At 36.2% G+C, this 22,992-nt stretch overlaps 1 protein-coding gene across 4 annotated transcripts in view; it reads left to right on the forward strand.

Moving 5' to 3' along the window:
• GPBP1L1 (GC-rich promoter binding protein 1 like 1) overlaps positions 1-22,992 on the forward strand; it is a 42,731-nt gene that overhangs the window by 2,701 nt on the left and 17,038 nt on the right. For 2 of the 4 annotated variants that reach the window (XM_081307221.1, XM_081307219.1), the window contains exons 2-5: positions 15,048-16,065; positions 16,636-16,750; positions 19,774-19,945; positions 20,430-20,716. In XM_081307221.1, coding sequence (XP_081163347.1) covers positions 16,691-16,750; positions 19,774-19,945; positions 20,430-20,716 — 519 coding nt within the window. In that variant the 5' untranslated portion in view covers positions 15,048-16,065; positions 16,636-16,690. Of the gene's footprint in view, positions 1-13,204; positions 13,331-15,047; positions 16,066-16,635; positions 16,751-19,773; positions 19,946-20,429; positions 20,717-22,992 lie in introns of those variants that run through there. The other 2 variants (XM_081307220.1, XM_081307222.1) reach the window with 2 other exon arrangements.

Here is a 22,992-nt window from a genome sequence, read left to right on the forward strand (position 1 = left end):
CCTTTCCTATCCTCTACTATCCCCCCTCCCCTCCCCTCCCCTCCCCTCCCCTCTTCTCTCTCTACCCCCTCTACTGTAATTCTAAAAAAACATTCTTTCAGTTCATTCTGGATAGTTTGTTTTCAGAGCTTTTAACTTGGGGTGATGGGGGAGATGGGAAGCCATTATTTTGAATGAATTCAACAGTTTTCTTACCAGTGGCTGTTTTAAAACCTTAGCTGAGAAAAGCACATTTGACCATTTTAATAAATATGGAATAATGAGAAATGTGGGAGTACTTTTTTTAAAAATAGTTTTTGATGGACAGCATGACTTTATTTTATTTATTTATTTTTATGTGGTGCTGAGGATCCAACCCAGTGCCTCACACATGCTGGGCAAGTGTTCTGCCACTGAGCTACAGCCCCAGCCCTCTGAATCATATTTCAGTAGATTGTATATCTTGGTTTTATGGTTTTAGTCTAATGTACCAGGGACTGCCTGTTGCTCAGAATTCTTAGATACTGTTTTTTTGTGTGTAGTTGTTGTTGTTGTTGTTGTTGTTTGGAACTGAGGATTGAACTCAGGGGCACTTGACCACTGAGCCATATCCCCAGCCCTATTTTGTATTTTATTTAGAGACAGGGTCTCACAGAGTTGCTTAGCACCTCAATTTTGATGAGGCTGGCTTTGAAGTTTTGAGGATCCTGAACCACTGAGATTACAGGCAGGGTAGCTACCACACCTGGCAGTACTGTTTTATTCTCCCATTTTAGAGTTGAGAAGAATGAGACAGAGATTAATTCAGCTAGTAGGTAGAAGACAGTATTTGAGTCTAAGAAATGTGGGGGTTTTTGTTGTTGTTTGTTTGTTTTTTTGTTTTTTCCTTCTGTTTCTCCTTTTTTGGTGCTGGGTATCAAACCCAGGACAGTGCCATCTACCTCTGAGCTACAGTTGCCAGTCCAGAAACCTCTAAGTTATTGTGCTTGACCCTATGACTGCTGCCTTTATACATGAAAGTAAGACTTGGAAAAATGAGAAGCAAAACAAAACCTTTTAAGGAATCCCAAATTAAAAAGTAGTTCATAAAAAAGGCAAATTTTGGTTTGTGTCATTTCAGACAGATGAGGGTCTGTTAGAATCTAGGTAATGTATAGATAACATGCTTGCTGTCTCAGAAGTTGCTATAGTTGGTTGTGTCTGTAATTTAGTATGTGGTTATGCTGTTGGAGACCTTATGCCTCGAGTTATTTCTGAATCAGTAATTTTTATTTCCCACTAAAGTCTGCTCCAAACAAAATTGCCAGTATTTAAACTTAAGAAGTTCAATTCCTCTTAATTTATTTTTTTTTGTCCATAGGTATCCCTTAACTAATAAGCAACATATATACCTAATATAATGTAAATTAAATCTTTATAGGCAATTTCAAATATACTAGGGAAGTATTTAAAGATGTCTGTTAGTTGCTTCCTTTGCTAAAGTAAATAATCAGCCTTTAATTGCTCTATTGGGCATATTTCACTTTTCAGCAAAAGAGATCAATCATTCTTTTAAGAAACACTGGAAGCTGTACTATCATGATAGTTTTGGTGTACTAGGAGCTGGGAATATTTGGATGATTTCATAAAACATTTCTGACACCAAAGAATTTTACAGTTTAACATATTAAGCATAAAAATACTTGCAGGATAACAACATAGCTTTTGGTCTTTCTTTTTTGTGTTGCTGGAAATCAAACATAGGGCGTTGCACATTTTAGGCACATGCTCAGCCTACCTGTCTTTTCTTTCTTTTTATATATATATATTTTTTAGTTATAGATGGATGTAATATCTTTATTTCACTTATTCATTTTTATGTGATGCTGAGGATTGAACCCAGTGCCTCACATGTGCAAGGCAAGCACTCTGCCACTGAGCAACAACCCCAGTCCCCGTCTTTTCTTACAGAAGTAATTTTAATATTCTCATTAAGTGCTCATTGCCTCATGTTAATCTATAATTCTCTAGAGAAATACCACTATGAAGAAAGTTGGACAGTTGGCCACAGTGACACAGCCCTACAATTCCAACTACTCAGGAGGCTGAGACAGGAGGATTGCAAGTTTGAGACCCGCCTCAGCAACTTAGTGAGACCCTTTCTCAAAATAAAAAGGATTAGGGGTGTACCTCAATGGTATAGTGTCCATGGGTTCAAACCCCAGTAACTCCCCCCCTCAAAAAAAAAAATTGGACAGTAGTTTTATTAGTGGAGTAAAAATTTTTTTCTCCAGAAAACTCATTTAAGATTGTATCTTGCCAGGCATGGTGTTGCACACCTGTAACCCAATGGCTGGGAAGGCTGAGATATAAGGAACATAAGTTCAAGACTTGGCGCAGAAATTTAGGCTCTCAGGAACTTAGCAAGACCCTCTCTCTCAAAAAAAAAAAAAAAAAAAAAACTGGGGATGTAGCTCAGTGGTAAAGTATCCCTGTGTTCAGTCCTCAGTACCAAAAAAGTGTCTATTTTAAATTTAGCTTGCAAACCCTTTTTTGGCTTCTTGTAGGTTTAAATTTTAGTATATAAAAACTTCTGAGTAATTGCTGTCCTTGAAGTTTATAAGTATACAGAAAAGTTGGTTTGGGGCTTTTCAGTTGATTAATTAAAACTCTGGCTTGGGGGTAGAGCACTGCTTTAGCGTTTAGGACCTCTTGGGTTCAATCCCAGCACCATACATGCACACAAATATTACAGCTATTCTACTTTTCATGCACTTTATTAATTACTTTGGTATGGTAGGAAGAGCAGTGGGAATCATTTATTGTGGGTATCATGTTGGATGCTGTAAAATAATTCCAGTATATAATCTCGTTTCCTTTCAACACTTGTTTAAAATAGATTATATTAACGCTTCTCCAGATTTGTATACAGTTTTCCAGAAGGTAATTAATCTGGTAACATGGTAAGAAATGAGGATTCAGACAGTTTTCTCTGTGATTCAAAAGGACAGTTTTCACCACTCATATAGAGAGATGGGATAATATGGTAGTAAAGGGCACCAGCTTTGTAGAGAAACAACCTGGATTAAATGTCAGCTTCACCATGTACACCTTGTGACCTTAGGAGAGTTACTCAGATGAAATTCTATGCATATTTCATCTGTTAAGTAGGGATAATAGTACCTTATTCTAGGGTTGTTGTGATAAATAAATAATATTTGTAGAGTTCTTAAAATGTTGTCTCATAATAATCACTTTGTGATTTGTTTGATGATATTGACATTAATGAATCTCTTACATACCATTCTAATGAAATTCAATGATATCTTGGCACACAGAGTAGTTTCCCTTATTAGATGTTACTTTTCAGTTGACTTTTCTAATTTGATTCAGGATCCAGGTTCCCACATAACTGCAATTGGCTAACATCCTTTGAGCCTCTTTTCATTAGTTTCCCCTTCATTTTTTCCCTTGCATTTTGTTAAAAAGAAACTAGGTCGTTTGTTTTGCAAAGTTTCTCATATTCTAGATTTTCCTGATTCTCTGTAAATTGGTAGTTGATACAAAGACTTAGATTGCAATTTGATGTGGGGTTGGGGAGGAGTGTAGATGATTCTGTGAATTTTTTTTTCCTAGTTTATTCAGTGGTTCTCATCTATATAATTTCCCTGCAGTTGTATACTATTGAACAGCATAGAGTAATTGTATTGGTCATTTGCCCTCAGACATGCTGTGTAAAGTGGAGTGTTTGGTTTGCTTTTGCTTTGCTGCCCAATTCAGTATTAACTTTTCCAGCTAGTTTGTTTCCTACCTTTTTTTTCTTTTTCTTTTCCTAGTTGTATATTATAAAATTGAGCCAAAATATAGTGGGTTCACCGTGGCTTTATTCACTGGTTTTGGCTACCAATCAGTTTTCTCAACCAATTTGGTCTAAAACTTTCTCTTAAATTGGATTTTTTGAGCCTGGTGTAGTGCTGCATGTCTGTAATTCCTGCAACTCAGGAAGTTGAGGAAGGAGAATCCCAAAGTTCCAGGCCATCCTGGGCAATTTAGCTAGATACTGTCTCAAAATAAAAAATACAAAGAACTGGAGATATAGCTCAGTGGTATAGTACTCCCAGATGGTAAACTGCTAATAGCTAGAGGATAAAACTGTAGGGGAGGAAATACCACACACACACACACACACATACACACAGGGAATTAAACCCAGCGCCCCCCCCCCCCCCCAAAAGAACCCTGAGGCACTTTACCACTGAGCTACCTTTCCATCCCTTTTTTTATTTTGGGACTGGGTTTTGCTGAGTTACTCAGAGCCCTGCTAAGTTGCTAAGGCTGACCTTGAACTTGTGATCCTCCTGCCCCAGCCTCCCAAGTCCATAGTAGTCACTCCTGTTAAATCAGTTATAAAAACTGTGCGGTTTTGTAAATGTCACCATTTAGTTATCACTATTTAGTCACTATTTAGTTGTATTCATACAAAACACCCCTTTCAGGATCAGTGCAGTTGAAACTATTTGATAAAAATTATCTTTACTGAAACACTTGTTTGTAGTGTGCTTGATGTAGTGACTTCAGAGCAAATGCCATCAAAATGTTTTTGCTAGTTTTAAAAACTTCATAATTAGCCAGGTACAGTGACATGTGCTATAATCCCAGCCATGTAGGAGGCTGAGCAAGAGGATCAGAAGTTCAAGACCAGTCTCAGCAATTTAGACCTATCTCAGAATAAAAAGGGGTTGGAATGTGAGAGTTCCACTGGGTTCAATCTTCAGTACTGCAAAATAAACAAAGCCTATGTTTTCAGAATTTTGTATAAATGTAATTTGTTTAGTTTTCTGAATCTTATATCCAGAATTTAATGTGTCAGATTGCATCAGGTGATAAATATGCTTCTGTTTTGTGTTTAATAGCTTGGGCTGTGATAGAATTAACCTTATCTTGGTCTTATTTTAGCATGCCTAGCCCCCCCCCTTTTTTTTTTTAATGTGGTGGGATAATGAGTTTTTAGTTTTGGTGTGTGCTTGTGACCTTTGAATTACAGAATATCAGAAATTAGATTACCTGGAAAAGGCGTAAGTATTACTATTTACTTCCTTCTGGAATTACTTTTCAGGAAATGATTCTTGCTTGGTACAGTAAAGCATAAGAAGGCATAATGATTAAAGTTTATTATTAATGGCAAGATGGGCAGAATTCCTGTGTACTAATTGGGCTTTAAAATTATCTTTTTGCATCTTTTGTTTTATCATTTTAACCCCCTTCCTTTATTTCCTTTTTGAGTGTTTGTGGGAGAGGAGCTGGAAAAACTGTGTACACACATGTACCTAATATATAGAACCCCTGATAGCTAAAGTTGGGTTGTGTGACCCAAGTTGTGCCAGTTGAATGCACTTCACTGGGGATGTGCATCTGGAGTAAGATGCAAAGGAATGACAGTTTGGAATTCATTCCAGTTGATGGTGGCAGTGCTAGCTGGGCCAGTTTCCTGAGCAGGCTCTTCTTGTGTTGTGGCTTTGGCATTAGTTTTGAGTGTTTCACTTCCCTTGGATTTTTGCATATTTGCCAAGTCAAGGAACCTCTCATTCATTCTTTGAATCTCAGTGGGTGCTTTGATAAATTCCTTTTCTTGTTAGGCTACCTAAATATGGTTTATTTTCAACCAAGGAATCTGGTTGTTGACTTTTTGAGTTAGGATCCAGGTCCCACATACTGCAATTAGCTGGCAATCTTTTAAGCCTCTTTTCATTTGTATGTTTCTCTCTGATTTTGCTGTTCCTGAAAAGATAATAAATTTTCTTTTGTCCATCCCCATTTTGCACGAGTGTATGTGTGTGTTACTAAGGATTGAATCCAGGGGCTCTCTACCATGAACTAAAACTGAACCCATTTTATTTATCTTATGGTAACATGGTCTCATTGAATTGTCAAGATTGAGCTCAAACTCGGGATGTTCCTGCTTCAGCCTCCCAAGTGGCTGGAATTAATAGGAAAGCACCACTGTGCCTGTCTCATCCCAATTCTTTTTTTAGTTGTAGACAGATGCAGTAACTTTATTTTATTTATTTTGTGTAGTGCTGAGGATCACCCAGTGTCTCACATGTGCTAGGCAGTGCTCTACCACTGAGCTACAACCCCATCCCTGACCCCAATTCTTAAAGCAATAGTTCTCAACCTTTTAAAATTTGAAGTAGGCTTGAGCATCAATATTAATAAAGCTCCTACTTTATTACTTTGTATTGCAAGCAGCATATATGTAGTATGTGATGTTAGAATGTATAAATATGCAAAGGTGAACACTAATATTCCCATTACCAGAAATTACTACACTTTGCATTTTTTCCAGATCATTTTCTAAGCACAGTGTAGGTTTCTATTTCTATTTTACTAATGAGATCAGCTTGCTATTATAGAAAGTTATGCCCACTTTCCATGTAAATAAATGTTTTAATTTCCTTATGTCTCTTTAATTTATCATAATCCTTATTTTTCACTAACACTGACTTTCTCTGGGCCAGTTGTTCCAAGAATGGTTTTGTGGTTGTTCCTTGTACATTCCTGTATTTTTCTCTAAACTTAAGTTTATAGGTTATCAGGGTATGGTGGCACATGCCTGTAGTCCCAGCCACTTCGGAGGCTAACACAAGAGGATTGACAGATTCAGTCTTGGCAGTTTATTGAGATTTGCTTCAAAATAAAAAGTTAAAAAAAGGATAAAGATGTAGCTCAGTGGTAGAGTATACCTAGATTCAGTCTCTAGTAGGTGGGGGGGTGGGGGGTGGGGGATTAAAGTTGACAGTTAAAAAGCTTGATGTAGGGCAGGGGATGTGGCTCAAGTGGTAGCACGCTGGCCTGGCATGCATGTGGCCCGGGTTCGATCCTCAGCACCACATACCAACAAAGATGTTGTGTCTGCCGAGAACTAAAAAAAATAAATAAATAGTAAAAATCCTCTCTCACTCTCTCCTGTCTCACTCTCTCTCTCTAAAAAAAAAAAAAAGCTTGATGTAGTTATGAACATTTTTGGCTAGAATATACCATGCCTCTTTTTACTCATATAATAAAACATAATTCCTGGTTGACCAACTTTAGTAATGCTAGGATTGATTCTTGGTTAAGGTGATGGTAGTCTGATCTACATATTAAACAGTCTTTCTCCCTTGCAGCAAATATCTTAATTTGTGTTATGTTACATTGGCACTAAAACAGTTCCCAATCACTTGTCATTGGTGTGATTGGGGGCAGTTCTATATGACAATATAATTTATATGAATATTTATAAATTATATAGAGTTGTGGTTTATGTAACAAAACACCCCCAAGGCTGGCTGTAGCTCAGTGACAATTGCTTAGCATGTGTGAGGCACTAGGTTCGATCCTTAGCATCACATAAAAATGAAACAAAAGAAAGGCATACTGTCTATCTACAACTACAAATTTTTTTAAACACACCCATTTAAAGTGTACAATTTCATGGTTTCTAGGATATTTACAAAATTGTGCAATGATTACCACTAATTTAAAACTTTTATGCCCAGAAAGAAATCTCATAGCTATTAGCAGTTATCTCCCATTTTTCTCCAGCCCTAGGCAACTGTGAATCTACTTTCTTTTGTCTCTTTGTACTGTATTGTATTTCATCTGTTCAGAAGCATATACTTTGTGGTCTTTGCATCTGGCTTCTTTCATATAACCTAATATTTTCAAGGTTCATCTATGTTGTAGTATGCATCAGTACTTATTGTAATCTTATGATTAGGATTGGTGAGTGCTATTGTTTAAATGTGTCCCCCAAAGTTTGAAATTGTTGAAAATTAATTCCCAAGGCAGCAGTGTTGAGAGGTGGGACCTTTAAGAAGCTAGGTCATGAGGGCTTTGTCTTTATGAATGGATTAGTGCTCTTATGTTTGGAGTACATTAGTTGTTTTGATAAGTTCAAGCCTCTTTTTCCTCTCCCTCTCTTCCATGTTCTTTTCTTTTTACCATGGGACACTGCAGCAAGTTCTCTCCAGATGTCAGTCTTTCAAACTTCTAAGATTTCTCCAGAACTATGAGAAATAGTCTCTGTTCTTTATAACTTACCCAGACTCGGGTATTTTGTTGTATTGTAGAACAAAATAGACTAAAACAGTTGGTCACAGAAATTTCACAACTTTAGCTTTTTTTTTTTTTTTGCCAAACTGTTTTCCAAAGTGGTCATGTACCATTTAAAACTTCCACTAGGAGCCAAAATTAAACAAGCATGATTAAAAGTCAGACATTGCATATTTTTTATTTTCCTATAGAATATTAAAAGGAAAATCCCTATATTCCAGCCATAGTGCACTAGCATTACAGAGACAACACTTCTCAATTGTTTTATATAGCATATGTAGAATAGAAATTTTATGATTGAAGATATACTTAAAATTATGTTTTTGACAATGTGTGAGAATTCCTTGTTTATACCATCTTCATCAACAATCAAATAAAGAATCTTTTTTTTTTTTTTTTTGGTGGTGCTGGGGATTGAATCCAGGGCCTTGTGCAAGCAAGGCAAGCACTCTACCAACTGAACTATAGCCCAGCCCATAAAGAGTCATTTTTGCATCAGGGGAGTAGTAGTTGAATGGAGAGTACTTGATTAGCATGTGCAAATCCTAGGTTCAATCCCTACCACCTCAGGGAAAAAAATTTTTTGAGTTAAAACAGGTTAAAAAAATAATAATAATACATAGGCCTTTTTTAAAACAAGAAGATAAGAATAAATCATTTTTAAAGGTATGCAAGATCTTTATGGGGAAATTTTATATAAAATGGTAAAGAGATTATAATAAAAGACTTACCCCATGCATATACTTTGGAGGATTTATTATTATTTATTCTCTCATATTGATCTAGATTCATTACTGTTCTAAGAAATGTCTTAACAGATTTTCCCCTCTTAAACTTGATATTAATATTTTAAAATTTATGAGAAATCCAATAGCTGAGGCCTTTAATAAAGGTATATTAATGTGAAATATCTCTATAACAAGATATTAATTATAAAGCCAAGGTAGATAAGACACATGGTAGTAGTGGAGGAACCGATTAAAAGACCAGTGAAGCAGAAACCTGAAAATTAGACCCATACATATGTAGAAATAATTTATGATGGAGCTGGCTTTGTAAATAGAGAAAGAATGCCATGAGGGCATGGTGGTGTACACGTGTCATCCTAACAGCTCAGGAGGCTTAGGCAGGAGAATTAAAACTTTCAAAGCCAACCTCCACAACTTAGCATGGTCGTAATCAACTTAGTGAGACCCTGTCTCAAAGTAAAAAGCCCTAGGGATTTGTGGATCAGGGTTAAGTGCCCCTGGGTTCAATCTCTGACACTGAAAAAGAAATGAAATTTCACACAGATTTCAAACTATATAGGAATCAGTTCCAAGTGTTTTAACTCTTAAATGTGAAAAGCAAAACTATAAAATCAAGAGGACAATGAGGCTATATAGGTAAATGTTTTGACTTTAAGGCACAGAAATGTAAATCATAAGGGGTATGTACAGCTTTGACTAAGAACTTTTGTTCATCAAAAGATACAATAAAAAATAAAAGATAGCCCATGAAGAAGGGTAAAGATGCTTCTAACAGATAATCAAAGGATCAGTATGTATTGTATTATGTCAGATAAGAAAGAAAGATCAACAACAGAAGAATGGTAAAAGGTAACAATAGATATTTTGCAAATAAAAAGAAATGCAAGGGGTTGAGGATCTGGCTCAAGTGGTAGCTTGCTGGCCTGGCTGTCCTGGCATGCGCACCACTCAGCACCACATACAAAAATATAAAGATGTTGTGTCCGCCGAAGAACTAAAAAATAAATATTAAAAAATTTCTCTCTCTCTCTCTCTCTAAAAAAAAAAAGAGAAAGAGAGAAAGAAACTTTTATTAATGTGTTTTAATGTTATTAATTTTTTTTATCTTTGATTATCTATTAGACATATCTTCCCCCTTCTTCGTGGGCTATCTTTTTATTTTACTCTTTTCATGTGCCATACAATTCTTTGAATCCTTTTATTGACAAATACATCATGAACCATTGTGAAAATTATTTGATAATCTCTTAGTTGAGAACTAGATAATATCCTTTTTCAATTCTGTGGGATATACAGATTGTACACTATGTGATTGATGAAATGATTTATTATTAACTTTGTCGATTTCGTGGGGTATACCCAAAAGCCTGTATCAAAGAAATCTTATCAAATGACCAAATTGTATCTATTAGTCTTGTACTTAAAAGCACTTTTTGTGGAGCCAAAGTTAAACAAGCCTGATTAAAAGTCAGATATTGCAATTTTTTATTTTCCTATAGAATATTAAAAGGAAAATCCCTATATTCCAGCCATAGTGCACTAGCGTTACAGAGACAACACTTCTCAATTATTTTATATAGCATATATAGAATAGAAATTTTATTTTATGATTGAAGATGTACTTAAAATTATGCTTTTGACAAAATGGCTTATCTACAAGGAAGAATTAAAGGTTTTTTTGTTTTGTTTTTCCATTTGTTGTTTCAAGGACAGCACATTGCATCCTGGATTGCCTTTCAGAAACATTTGTAATTCTGTGTTTTTTTTTTTTAAGAGTGCATTTTATAAATGAATGGTAAAGGTATTATGTCCAATTACAACTAAAAAAATAAATATTAAAAGAGAAAAAAAAAAAAAGATGCATTTTAGTGGCCGAGGTACGGTGGCACACACCTATAATCCCAGCTGCTTGAGAGGCTGAGGCTGGAGGATTGGGAATTCAAAGCCAGCCTCATCAATTTACTGAGGCCCTAAACAACTCATTGAGACTCTGTTTCTAAATAAAATATTTAAAAAGGGATGGGAATGTAACTCAGTGGTTAAGCTCCCCTGGATTTAATCTCTGGTACCACACACAAAAAAAAGCAACAAGTGTAAATCTTTTGTTTGCTGACAAATATCTATGGATAGATCAAATATTTAGGTACAAGTGATTCTATATGCACATCATAGGGAGGGATCAAAAGCACTTATATGAAACCTAAAAAGAATGGATGATGTATTACATTGTTTATATTTTAAAATATTGATTCTGGGCTGGGGCTGTGGCTCAGCAGTAGAGTTTGCCTAGCATGTGGGAGGCCCTGGGTTTGATCCTCAGCACCACATAAAAATAAATAAATAAAGGTATTGTGTCCAGCTACAACGAAAAAAAATATTGAAAAATATCAATTCTATTTAATGATAACTATCTTATTAAAAACATTTAGTGGGCTGGGAATGTGACTCAAGTGAAGAGCATTCTGAGTTTAATCTCTAGTAATAACATTTTTTTTAATTATGAAAAAAATGCATATAAGGCTTACCATTATAACCATTTTGAAAAGTGTAGAGCATGAAGTACATTCAGTGTTGTATGACATCACCGACTGTCTAGTTCCAGAACTTTTTTATTACCCCAAAGTGAAACCTCTTAAGTATTAAGCCCCTATACCCTCTCCCCTGCCCCCCAGCTCCTGGTAACCACTGATCTGTTTTCTGTCTCTAGTTTATTGATTAAATATTTTTTACAAATGAAATCGTATATAACATTTTGTGTATGGCTTCTTTCACTCTGAATAATGTTTTCAGGTTTCATGTTGTAGCATGAATCAGTACTTTATTTTTATAGTTAGTCTATTGTATGTTTTTTTGGGGGGGGTGTGAGAGAGAGATCTGTTCATCTGTTGGTGGACATATATAAAGTACCACAGTAGTTAATAGGCTGTGTACATTTCAAAGAAGGTCAAGGGAAGAATTCTTAGAAGTTTTTGGCTTACTTGTAGCTTAAATAAACATTTATAATGCCCTAGAAGGAGCAAGAGTTTATGCCCTAGAAGGCATAATTATAGTACTTTTAGGATTTCAGAGAGGGAGATATCTTCTACAAAGAGAATTAAGGAGACTAGGCTTCTTATTCTTGTTTTTTGTTTTTGTTTTTGGTGCTGGAGATGGAACCCCAGGGACACTTTAGCACTGAGCTGCATCCCTGGCTCCTTGTGTGTGTGTGTGTGTGTGTGTGTGTGTGTGTGTGTGTGTGTGTTGGAGGGGGGGTGCTGGGGATTGAACCCCAGGACCTTTTGCATGTGAGGCAAGCACTCTACTAACAGTTATATCCCCAGCCTCTCCCTGGCCCTTTTTATTTTTTATTTTGAGCCAAGGTTTCAGTTGTTGAGACTGACCTCAAACTTGCCATCCTGCCTCTATCTCCTGAGTCACTGGAATTTTAGACATGACTTTTAGTTTATTCTTGAGAGGTGGGTAAAAGTTTATTTCTTGTCTCATGTTGAGGAAGTTAAATTTTATTTTATTGCTGGTGGAAAACCAGACATTACTGAGCAGTGTAAGGATATAATTTGATCCTGAATTTAGAAACAGAGAATGTCAGCTGATGGGGATATGCTGAGGTAGATGGTGGAAGAGGCTATTAGTGCCTAAAGAACTAGATTTTTTTTAAGAGTGTCAATTTTTTGGAGTGTCATTGGAAATAGGAAAGTGGTAAATAGACATGGAAAATTAATGAAACAGGCTTGAGAATTTTTTCTTTTAATAGTCTTCCCAGATCTCATCTCTTCTCCTGCCTTATTGTCTTCCAAATACTGGAAATTCCCCAAACTATATCTTTAAAACAGACTTCTCCTTTGAGCTCCAGAGCACATGCTTGACATCATTTTTTAAATGTTTTAAAAAAAAAAAAGGAATCTTGATCACCCCTCCTGTCTAGTCTTTCGTGTTTTTTTTTTTTAAGGTTCTAAGATAGTTTAGTTTTAAATTTTTTTACTCAAAAAATTTCAGTAATAAACATAAACTTGGGCTGGAGTTGTGGCTCAGTGGTAGAGCACTTGCCTAGCATGCGGAAGGCGCTGGATTTGTTCCCCAGCACCACATAAAAATAAATAAATAAACAAATATATTTAAAAAATGGCACCATTTTTTTAAAAAAAAATAAACTCTTCACTTAGTCACTGTATAAAAATAACCACATCCCCAAAAGAACTTTAATTATCAGGTGTGGTTGCACATACCTCTAATCTCAGCTATTCGGGAGACTAAATTGTTGAGGCTGCTTTTGAACTTGAGATCCTCCTGTCTCAGCCTCCTGAGCCGCTGGGAATAGCATGTGCCACCACGCCTGGCTCAACCAGAGTTCTTTTTTTTTTTTTTTTTTTTAATTTTTTTAATATTTATTTATTTTTAGTTATCAGCAGACACAACATCTTTGTTTGTATGTGGTGCTGAGAATCAAACCCCGAGCCGCACGCATGCCAGGCGAGCGCGCCACCGCCTGAGCCACATCCCCAGCCCTCAACCAGAGTTCTTAATGACAAAAAGTATGTAACAGTTAATTATGTCTTTCCCATTAGAAATCTTGATTTTATTGATATTTTTCCAAAATAATTAATTATGGTGACAGTATTATCATTTCTTATTGGGAATAATAGGTGTAGACCTTCATAAGAACATCTCTGAATATACTGAAGAAACAGTAACTAGTCTGTGTTTATTCCCTATCACTGAGCACTGTAACCTAGTTGAACAAGCTGAAAACTAGAATCTGTTAGCAGTATCTCATCTGTTAGCAAGTCCTGTTGGTTTTACTTTTTGCTGAATATTTTATGAATTGACTTTAAAAATCTGTTTATATTAAAATTTGATTTTATGCAGAGGTCATTTTAACAATAAATTCTGATAAAAATCTGTAGGCTGGACCACAGAACCTATATTAAAGAATTAATAGCTGTTATTTCTGTAGGGTAACCCAGAACTCCAGTTGTGGGTTACTGTATAAACCTTCCCTGTCTCAACTCAGTCACTCACTTGGCAAACCATAGGGTAGACATTCAGCTTCTCTTTTTCACCTTGGAACCCTTTGGGGAGGAGGGTTTTTCTTAAGTGTCCTTAACATATAAGGTTTATTCAGGTTTGATATTAGGTTTTATATTGTTGGGCCAGTTTTTGATATTTCATAGAGATTTATTTAAGATTTTCAAATTTGTTTAATTTTTGGTTGTTCATAATCTTTGCTTATGATTTTTTTTCTTTTTTGGTGTGATGGGGTACCTGGGATTGAACTCAGGGTTACTCAACCACTAAGCCACATTCCCAGCCCTATTTTTTTGTATTTTTATTTAGAGACAGGGTCTCACCAAGTTGCTTAGTACCTTGCCATTGCTGAGTCTGGTTTTGAACTCCCAATCCTCCAGCTTCAGCCTTCCAAGCCACTAGGATTATAGGCTGCGCCCGGCCACTTACACTATTTCTTAATCTGTTGTTTTATTTCTTCCTCTTGCTGTCTTTTTTTTTTTTTTTTTTTTTTCCTTAAGCATTTTACCAGCTTACCTTCTATTTATCTTGTTTTGGCGGGAGTACTAGGGATTGAACTCCAGGGCATTCAACCACTGAGCTACACCCTATGCAGAGACACTGAGTTGCTTAGCACCTTGCACTTGCTGAGGCTGGCTTTGAACTTGTTGTGATCCTTCTGCCGCCTCAGCCTCCCAAGCCGCTGGGATTAATAGTGTACGCCACTATTCCCAGCCCTGTTTATCTTTTTTAAAATAATCTTTATTATTGTCTCCATTTTTGCTACCTTTTTCCCCCCCTTTCCTCTCTTTAGATTTGCTTTATTGCTTTTTTCCCCCCATTTTATTGATAAGAATGCTTTAGGTCAATTAAGTACTGCTTTGTCATTTTTTGGATTTACTTATTTTGTTCTTTGTGATTCCATGTTCAAATTTTCATGATCGTTGCCTCCTTTCTCCTACACTAAGGAATATGGCTCCCATTTTTCCTTAATACTGTTTTTCATCAGTTCCCAGTATGTAATCAGTCTCCAATTACCACCACCTCTCTTGCGTGGATTCTCATTTCCCCGTACCTAGGTTGCAAAGTCTGTACACAGCATCTTGCTGCATGTAAGCCCCTCAGTCTGCTTGGCCTTGTCCCTCTGCCCCCCCTTATCCATTCGTATCTCACTTCAGCAACTGTATATGACAGTGATTTTGTCTCTTGAGATTGTTATGTGTCATTTTGTTTTTTCATTTACAGATTGGTAGATTCATGTGGCCTTGTTAATGATTGAGCAATGATGGAAATGGATCCAAAATAAAAAGTGGCTTCTCTACCAAAGCAGTAGAAGATTCTTCATATCACCTTCTATTAGCTGAATTCATTTTTGAAGAAGATGCAAAACAAGTGAAATACAGAAAACTGAAGAGAAGAAAACCTCATTTTGGAACTTTCTGCTTGACTATTCCTAACCCCCTCTTTCTACTTGTTTTAATTTTGTTCTGAATTTATAAATATTGAAGACCAAAGAAATAGAATATACATATAGGAGCTTTATACCAAGAAATTTGCCTTGAAAGCTGCTGTTCTGTGGAGGGAAAAGTGTATCAAGTTCCTGTCTGATTTTTTTTTTTTAACAAGATTTCATATATGTTTAGAGTTTAAGAAAATATAAATACATATCTGCACACTATTTTTAGCAGTTGTGTAAGAATAATGACATTTATGTTTTAAGGGCTTTGTCATGTGGTTGTTTGCCACTGGAGTTGACTACTCAGAAGATCTTTTATAGTGCTTTAATATTATATTTTTTGTCTATCACCTTGATGACATTACTTGCCCACACATGAGGCCACCTGTCTGTGTAGCTATGACCTTGTTATGAACAGTTTGCACTCACTGTGCAAATGTCCATGTATTACCTATTTAAGCAACATCATAGTGCCATTACTCAAGGAAGTTGAATGAGGTGAACATAGACATAGCTCTTTCCCCTTACCCCTTTTTTAAATGTAACAAATACTTTTTATGTTCCCCTTCCCCCTTCCCCTTTCCCCTTCCCCCTTTGGAAGCGAGTCAGGAACTAGGTAGTTTAGGATGATCAATTAAAGGGACTCAGAAAGTGAGCCACCCAGAGCCAGGCTTCTTTGTGCTTCATCACAAGGCGTGCTGCTGGCCAGACTGCTTAAGCACCTTTTTAACAAGAAGACCTCGTGAGAGAGCCAGCTGATAGCCTCAAGGAGTTCGAAAAACAGGACCACAGAGGTTACACTCTGGGGTAAATATTCTTTGTACATCTTAATTTTGGAGCAAAGCTGTTTATGTGCTATGAAAATTATCTGCTGCTTTCTGCAGTATTTTAATTTTGGAGAATATTGATAGGAAGATTTGAAAATACCAACAAATCTCAGGAAAACTGGTACTAGTTAGTGTTTGAGGAAATTAATGTGAACTGAGTGGAAAAGTTCTTGAGAGGTTATATATTCCTTCTGTAGGAAAAGCTTTTCTACTCCTTTGGCCAGAAGTTACCCAAGTACCTGACTGAGTCAAACTGTTCTGTTTCCATAAGTATCTATTTTATTCTTCAGCTTCTTCTCTTGTAACTCAAGAATGCATTAGATTCTTTGACATGACCTTCTAGACTTGTGTCATATTTTTCTGTTTATGTTTTTTTCATAATCACATATTTACAGACCATTGCTTTTGTTTATAACTTCTATGAGATTTGGACCCTTAGAAATATCTATAGAAAGTCTCAGGACAGATACTCTGTGAAGAGGGATCATAGGTTAATCACAGACTATTCGATTCTTAAAAGCATAAGTGATTTGAGTTGTCTCACTTTCAGATCCTGGCCATGAGGTTGGATGCCTCACCTTGCTGAAAAGAGACACTGGACCTAAATGGCGCAGCATGACTTTGTTCCTGCTTGGCTAAATTTCTCAACACCACAGTCAGCTAAGGTACTCATCTCCATCCCTCTAGTAAATACCCAAATACCAGTTACTTTTTCTTCCCTTCCTGGCCTGTGGCCTCTGTTTTACAGACTTGGGTTGTTTTTGGTTTTAGATTTTATCCCCCCTAATATTTTATTAGGATATAATTTGTAAAACATAGATTGTTTTTTTAATACGTATTCTGCCTTGCCTAAAGATTGAAAAAATGTTTTCATAGACTCATTACCTTTCTTTTACATGGCACCCTTCAGCCTTTCTGTATTAGCTGCAGCACACTTTATAGATTATATACCTCCTAACCTATTGACTGACAAAGAGGCCTTTCACTGAAAGGGAAATGATCCTTGGGAAAATAGAACTTTGGCATGAATGCACTTTAAACTATGATAATAGATAAAGAGGAAGAAAGGACATAGATATTGATTGTTCAGCTATTAAGTGGTTCTTATATTAAATCCTAGAAAAAATTTTTAGAGGCATTACTTAATGATTTGGGAGGAAATGTGTGTTGTTTGGGGGTAAAGACAAATGGAACAACCAGTTCATGTGATTAAAGCAGACCAACTCACAGAGCACAGAAGAAATCCTGGGGTGTTCATAAAGGAAACCATTCTAAAACTAGTAAAATTAAAAGTGCTTCCCATTTTTGTCAATTAATAAAGGAGAAAAAAATTAGTGGTATTTTTAAAATGGCCTGCTTTCCCACGTATGACTAAATGTAGTGCACTTCTACATCACGTACAATCAGAGAAATGATAAGTTGTGCTCCATTTTGTACAATGAATCAAAATGCATTCTGCTATCATGTATAACTAATTAGAACAAATAAAAATTAAAATGGCCCACTTTCCATATTTTTTAAGAATGTAAATTTTTGGGAAGGTATTTCTGGTCTCGTGTAGACATAAAACCTTATGCTCTGAACTTCATTTTGAATTGTCTTCTTAAAATTCCTCAAAATCTCATAATTGGTCTAGTCTGAAGTCCTTGAGGGGGATGGATGTTGGATCCAGGAAAACGCTTAAAAAAAGCAAATAATTGTTTTAGAACAATGAACTAAATGAGAGAATTAAAATATATTATTTCAACCTTTCCAGTAAAGGTATAATAGTAAAGTTACATAGTTTGGGCATAGGATAGACATAAAAAGTAATGAAATGGAATAGAGAGTTCAAAAATAGGCCTGTATATATAAAATGTTAGTTGACTTTTGACTTAATTACCAAGGTAAAAATCCAAAAGGGAAGTGATAAGTTTTGTTTTTGCTTGATTTTTTGTTTGTTTTAACAAATGGTCCTGGAATAATTGGATGAGGTAGAACACTTCAACCTCTATCTACACAAAAATTAACTTGAAATGGATCATAACCGGGGCTGAGGATGTGGCTCAAGCGGTAGCGCGCTTGCCTGGCATGCGTGCGGCCCAGGTTCGATCCTCAGCACCACATACCAACAAAGATGTTGTGTCCGCCGAGAACTAAAAAAAAAATAAAATAAATATTAAAAATTCTCTCTCTCTCTCTCTCTCTCTCTCTCTCTCTTTCTCTCTCTCTCTCTCTCTCTCTCTCTCTCTCCTCTCTCACTCTCTCTTAAAAAAAAAAAAAGAAATGGATCATAACCTAAGTTTAAGATGCTAGCGCAGTAAAACTTTTAGGAAAAAAGCATAGGAGAAGATCTTTGTAACCCACTGGAATGGGTAAACAAGACTGACATATCAAGTATTGTTAAGGATATTGATAGTAAGAAAATAGATGAATGTGCTTCTGCCTATAATTTTTCTGTAAGTCCTTATCAAACATACCCATACTTTTCGTGGCTAAATAGCCTCTGGTCTGTGTATTAGTCAAGAGTTCCTCAGAAAAATAAAAGCAACAGAAAGTATGGTTAGAAGAAGTTAGTTGGCTCACATTGAGAAGCTCAGTAGTTCCATAATGGCCATCTGCCTCCTAAAGAGCCAAGAAAACTGGTAGCTGTTCCAAGAAGCAGAAGGCCACAAAATTAGAAGCAACAGCAGTATTAGCAGAAAACCACACCTGCAAGAAGTGTGAGTGAGAGCTTCCCTATTCTGCTTCTGTATTCTATCTAAGTCCCCAGCCCATTGAATAGTGCAACCCGTATTCAGGGTGGGTCTTTCCTACTTAGTTCCCTGACCAAAACACCAATCTTGTCTGGAAATATCCTTACAGACACAACTAGAAGTATGATTTACGGATCTAGGCATCTCTTCATAAGTTGATAACTAAGATTGGCCATCACATGGCTGGGGTTGTGGCTTAGTGATAGAGCACTTGCCTGGCAAGTGTGAGGCACTGGGTTTGATCCTCAGCACCACATAAAAATAAATAAAGGTTAAAAGAAAGATTGATCATCACAGACTCTATCCTTTACAACTTAAAAAAAAAACCCACAGAATGAAATTTATTGAAAAATGAATGAATATGTTAATTCATAATGTTTGTCAGAAACTGCTTTCTTTGAATTATATAAATTCAAAGACAATCTCCCTGACTTTTCTCACATGTAAAATGGGTTTTAATGCAAAATTATTATTGTTCAAGTAATCTTTGCAGATAAAACTTTGTAGTTATACATCGTTACCAAGGTGACACTTGAACCATTGCTTTTTCTCTAATTCTAGAATAATTTTATAGAAATAATAAAACTGTGCAGAATGATTTTTAAGGCAAGCATCTTTTTCTCAACCTCTGTTGCAAGATTAATATTTTTAAGTATAAAATTTGGGGGCTATTTAGGGATATTGATGACTCCCCCCACCTTAGGCAAATAAGTGAGGTCATCACCTTTTTTTCCCTTTTGGGATGAAGGAAGTGAGTTAATAATTGTGTAACCTAGCTCTTCTCTACATTAATTTTGAGTCCTGTGGTACTCTTACGATTTATATGCTCATAATGCAGGTTTCTGCCACCGTTTACTTGTCTTTTGAACACCTGTTTGGGAAAAAACCTATTAAAATATTGAAAGAGACTGATTCTACTTACCTATTTGCCTCTCTGTACTTTATCATCTTAGTCACCTACATCCACCTTTGAAAAACACGGAGAGCACCTGCCCCGAGGAGAAGGTAGATTTGGAGTGAGCCGTCGTCGACACAATTCCTCTGATGGCTTTTTTAACAATGGGCCCCTACGAACTACAGGAGGTGAGCCATGTCCAGCTTACATGACTACATACTTAACGACAAGTAAGCCGAGGCTTTTGTGCATGTCCATATCTAAAAAATAGGATTCTTTATAAACATAGTTCTTGATTAGGTCCTCTAGTAGTCATTACTCAACTACATTGGCTTTCTAGGTCTAACATTTTTATGTTCTCATGAATTTTTTTTTTTAATTCAAAAATTCATTTAAAACTTGTCTGCCAAAAGATTTATTTAGGGCTGAGGTTGTGGCTTAGTGGTAGAGCACTTGCCTGGCATGTGTGAGGCACTGAGTTTGATTCTCAGCAATGCATATAAATAAATAAATGTCCATTAGCAACTAAAAAAAAAAAAAAAAAAAAAAAAGATTTATTTAGTGGTTCTTTGTGTGAACTTCTTACTGAACAAGTCTCCTGAAGGCCTTTTGACAGTACCATAAACCAGATCAGGAAGCATCTAGCCCCAGTCATTTCTGAATTTCCAGGAAGTGGACAATCTGACCTGTTAACACTTTTCCTTACCATTCTAGATTCCTGGCACCAGCCCTCCCTCTTCCGCCATGATTCTGTGGACTCTGGTGTCTCTAAGGGAGCATATGCTGGAATCACAGGGAACCTATCTAGTTGGCATAGTTCTTCCCGAGGTCATGATGGCATAAACCAGCGTAGTGGAGGTGGCACAGGGAACCATCGACACTGGAATGGCAGTTTTCATTCCCGGAAAGGCTGTGCCTTTCAAGAAAAGCCACCTACGGAGATTAGGGAAGAAAAGAAAGAAGACAAGGTGGAAAAGTTGCAGTTTGAAGAGGAAGACTTTGTAAGTACGAAGCTCTAGATGTGTAGTTAACAAATTAGGTCTTAAATACAGACCCTATTAGTACTATTACAGAAAAGGGAGGCTTAAGTTTAGGTTTATTTTTAAAGGAAAGGAGTTCATTTGGTTAGTTTGAAAATGATGATCAAAGTTCCTATGTAACTTACAGCAAATCTTAGTACATTTTTCTTCGTTACACCTTTGGAGTTTAAAAGAAAAATTGTAATTTTTCCTGAAGTTTTCTAAGGTTTAGTATCTAAATATAATTTCATAAATTATCATAAGAGGTTTTTTCCCTTTTAATATTACTCTCATAAAATTGTTGTAATAAGTTAGGAATATGCAATTTTGAGTGTTTAAGCTGCATGTATGTTCAGCAAGATTTTATGCTGTTTTATTGAATTGTATCTAATGAAAAGTGGAATTTTTAGAGTTCAGTTTTAAAATTAACAAAATATTTTATTTGACCAAATATATCCTGAATATTATTACTTTAACATATACTCTATGCTTAAATTATTAGTGAGATAATGTACATTATTTTTATATTCTGTCTTCACTGTGTTTCCTGTACTTATAGCACATCTCAGCATAGTACATTTTAGTACTTAATGACTACATGTAGCAACTCTATAGTTATTTAAATAGTGCAACTCTAGTTATTTTGGGGCATTCTACCACTGAACTACATCTCCAACCCTTTTTATTTTTTATGTTGTGACAAGGTTTTTGTTGTTTGGGCGGGAGGGGGCACGCAACCACAGAACCACATCCCCAGCCCTGTTTTACATTTTATCTAGAGACAGGGTCTTACTGAGTTGCTTAGTGCCTCACCATTGCTGAGGCTGGATTTGAACTTGTGATCCTTATGTCTCAGCCTCTTGAGCCACTGAATTTACAGGCATGCACACTGGGTTTCACTGAGTTGCTGAGGCTTGCCTCAGACTTGAAATCTTCCTGCCTTAGTGTCTTTAGTAGCTGGGATTACAGTTGTAACCAGAAACTTCTGTTTATAGCCACTTAAACAGCATATTAATAAAGTCAACTAAAGGAGTTGGAACTATAGCTCAATGACAGGAGAGTACTGTTTGTCAAGCACGAGGCCTTGTGTTCAATCTTCAACACTGAGATGAATTTTAAAAATCAACTAAAGAGGAGTCGGGTTTGGATTTTTGTTGTTGTTGTCAATAGACCTTTACTTAATTTATTTTTTATGTATTTATATGTGGTGCTGAAGATCGAACCCAGTGCCTCACACATGCTAGGCACACACTCTGCCACTGAGCTACAAACCCAGCCCTATCAAATTTGGATATTAATCTCTCTTCCCCAAGTCTAGAAAAGTCCTAGGGTCCTTGATGTAAATGTTATATATTAATTCCTGTCCTTCAAAACTTTAGTCTTTGGAAATCTATGTTTCCCTCACACACTCTTGAGTATTTATCCAGAATGACCCAGATATCCAGTAGTACAGAAAGTAATATATTAGTTAGAGGGGGAGGAGGCACAGAGCAGAACCTGTGGAATAGCCATAAGGGTGACTGAGAGTGATTAGCCAAAGAAGAAAAGGGTATATCAAGAAAGAGAAGTAATATATGAATTACAGATTAGCCTTTTGCTATGGGTACCTGTCTGTATTCCTAGCTACTCAGGAGCCTGAAGGAAGAGGATTGCAAGTTTGAGGTCACTCTGGGCAATTTAGCAAGATCCTGCCTGAAAATCAAAAAATGAAAAGGGTTGGGATATAATTCAGTGGTAGAATGTCCCCGTGATCCATTCCAATCCCTGTGGTGAAGGGGCACCATTGACAGGTTTTAAGGTGTTTGGGGACTGAATTGTTTGGAGCTGACTTTATTATTTTAAATTAAAAGTTATTTTGGGGGGGCTGTGGCTCAGTGGTAGAGCGCTTGCCTCACGTGTGAAGCACTGAGTTCAATCCTCAGCACCACATAAAAATAAATGAATAAATAAAGATTTTTTTTTTTTTTAGTTATTTTTATTTTTAAAATAGTCTTATATAGTTACCTTGGGCAAGTTAAATAGTTGTAATTGTCCTGGAATTATTAAGTAGAGATAGTAATGTATGCATACCTTATTACATTGTACTATGGTGTATGTTAAATAATGTATGACACATAGTTGGGTTTTTTTGTTTTTATTTTGTACTAGGGATTAGCCAGAGATGCTTTGCCACTCAGCTATATCCCTAGTCCTTTTTATTTTATTGAGGCAGAATCTTGCTAAATTGCCCAGGCTTGCCTAAAACTTGACATTCTCCT

Source organism: Spermophilus citellus (genome assembly GCF_964194105.1).
Source record: "Spermophilus citellus genome assembly, chromosome: 9".
Taxonomy (NCBI): Eukaryota; Metazoa; Chordata; class Mammalia; order Rodentia; family Sciuridae; genus Spermophilus; species Spermophilus citellus.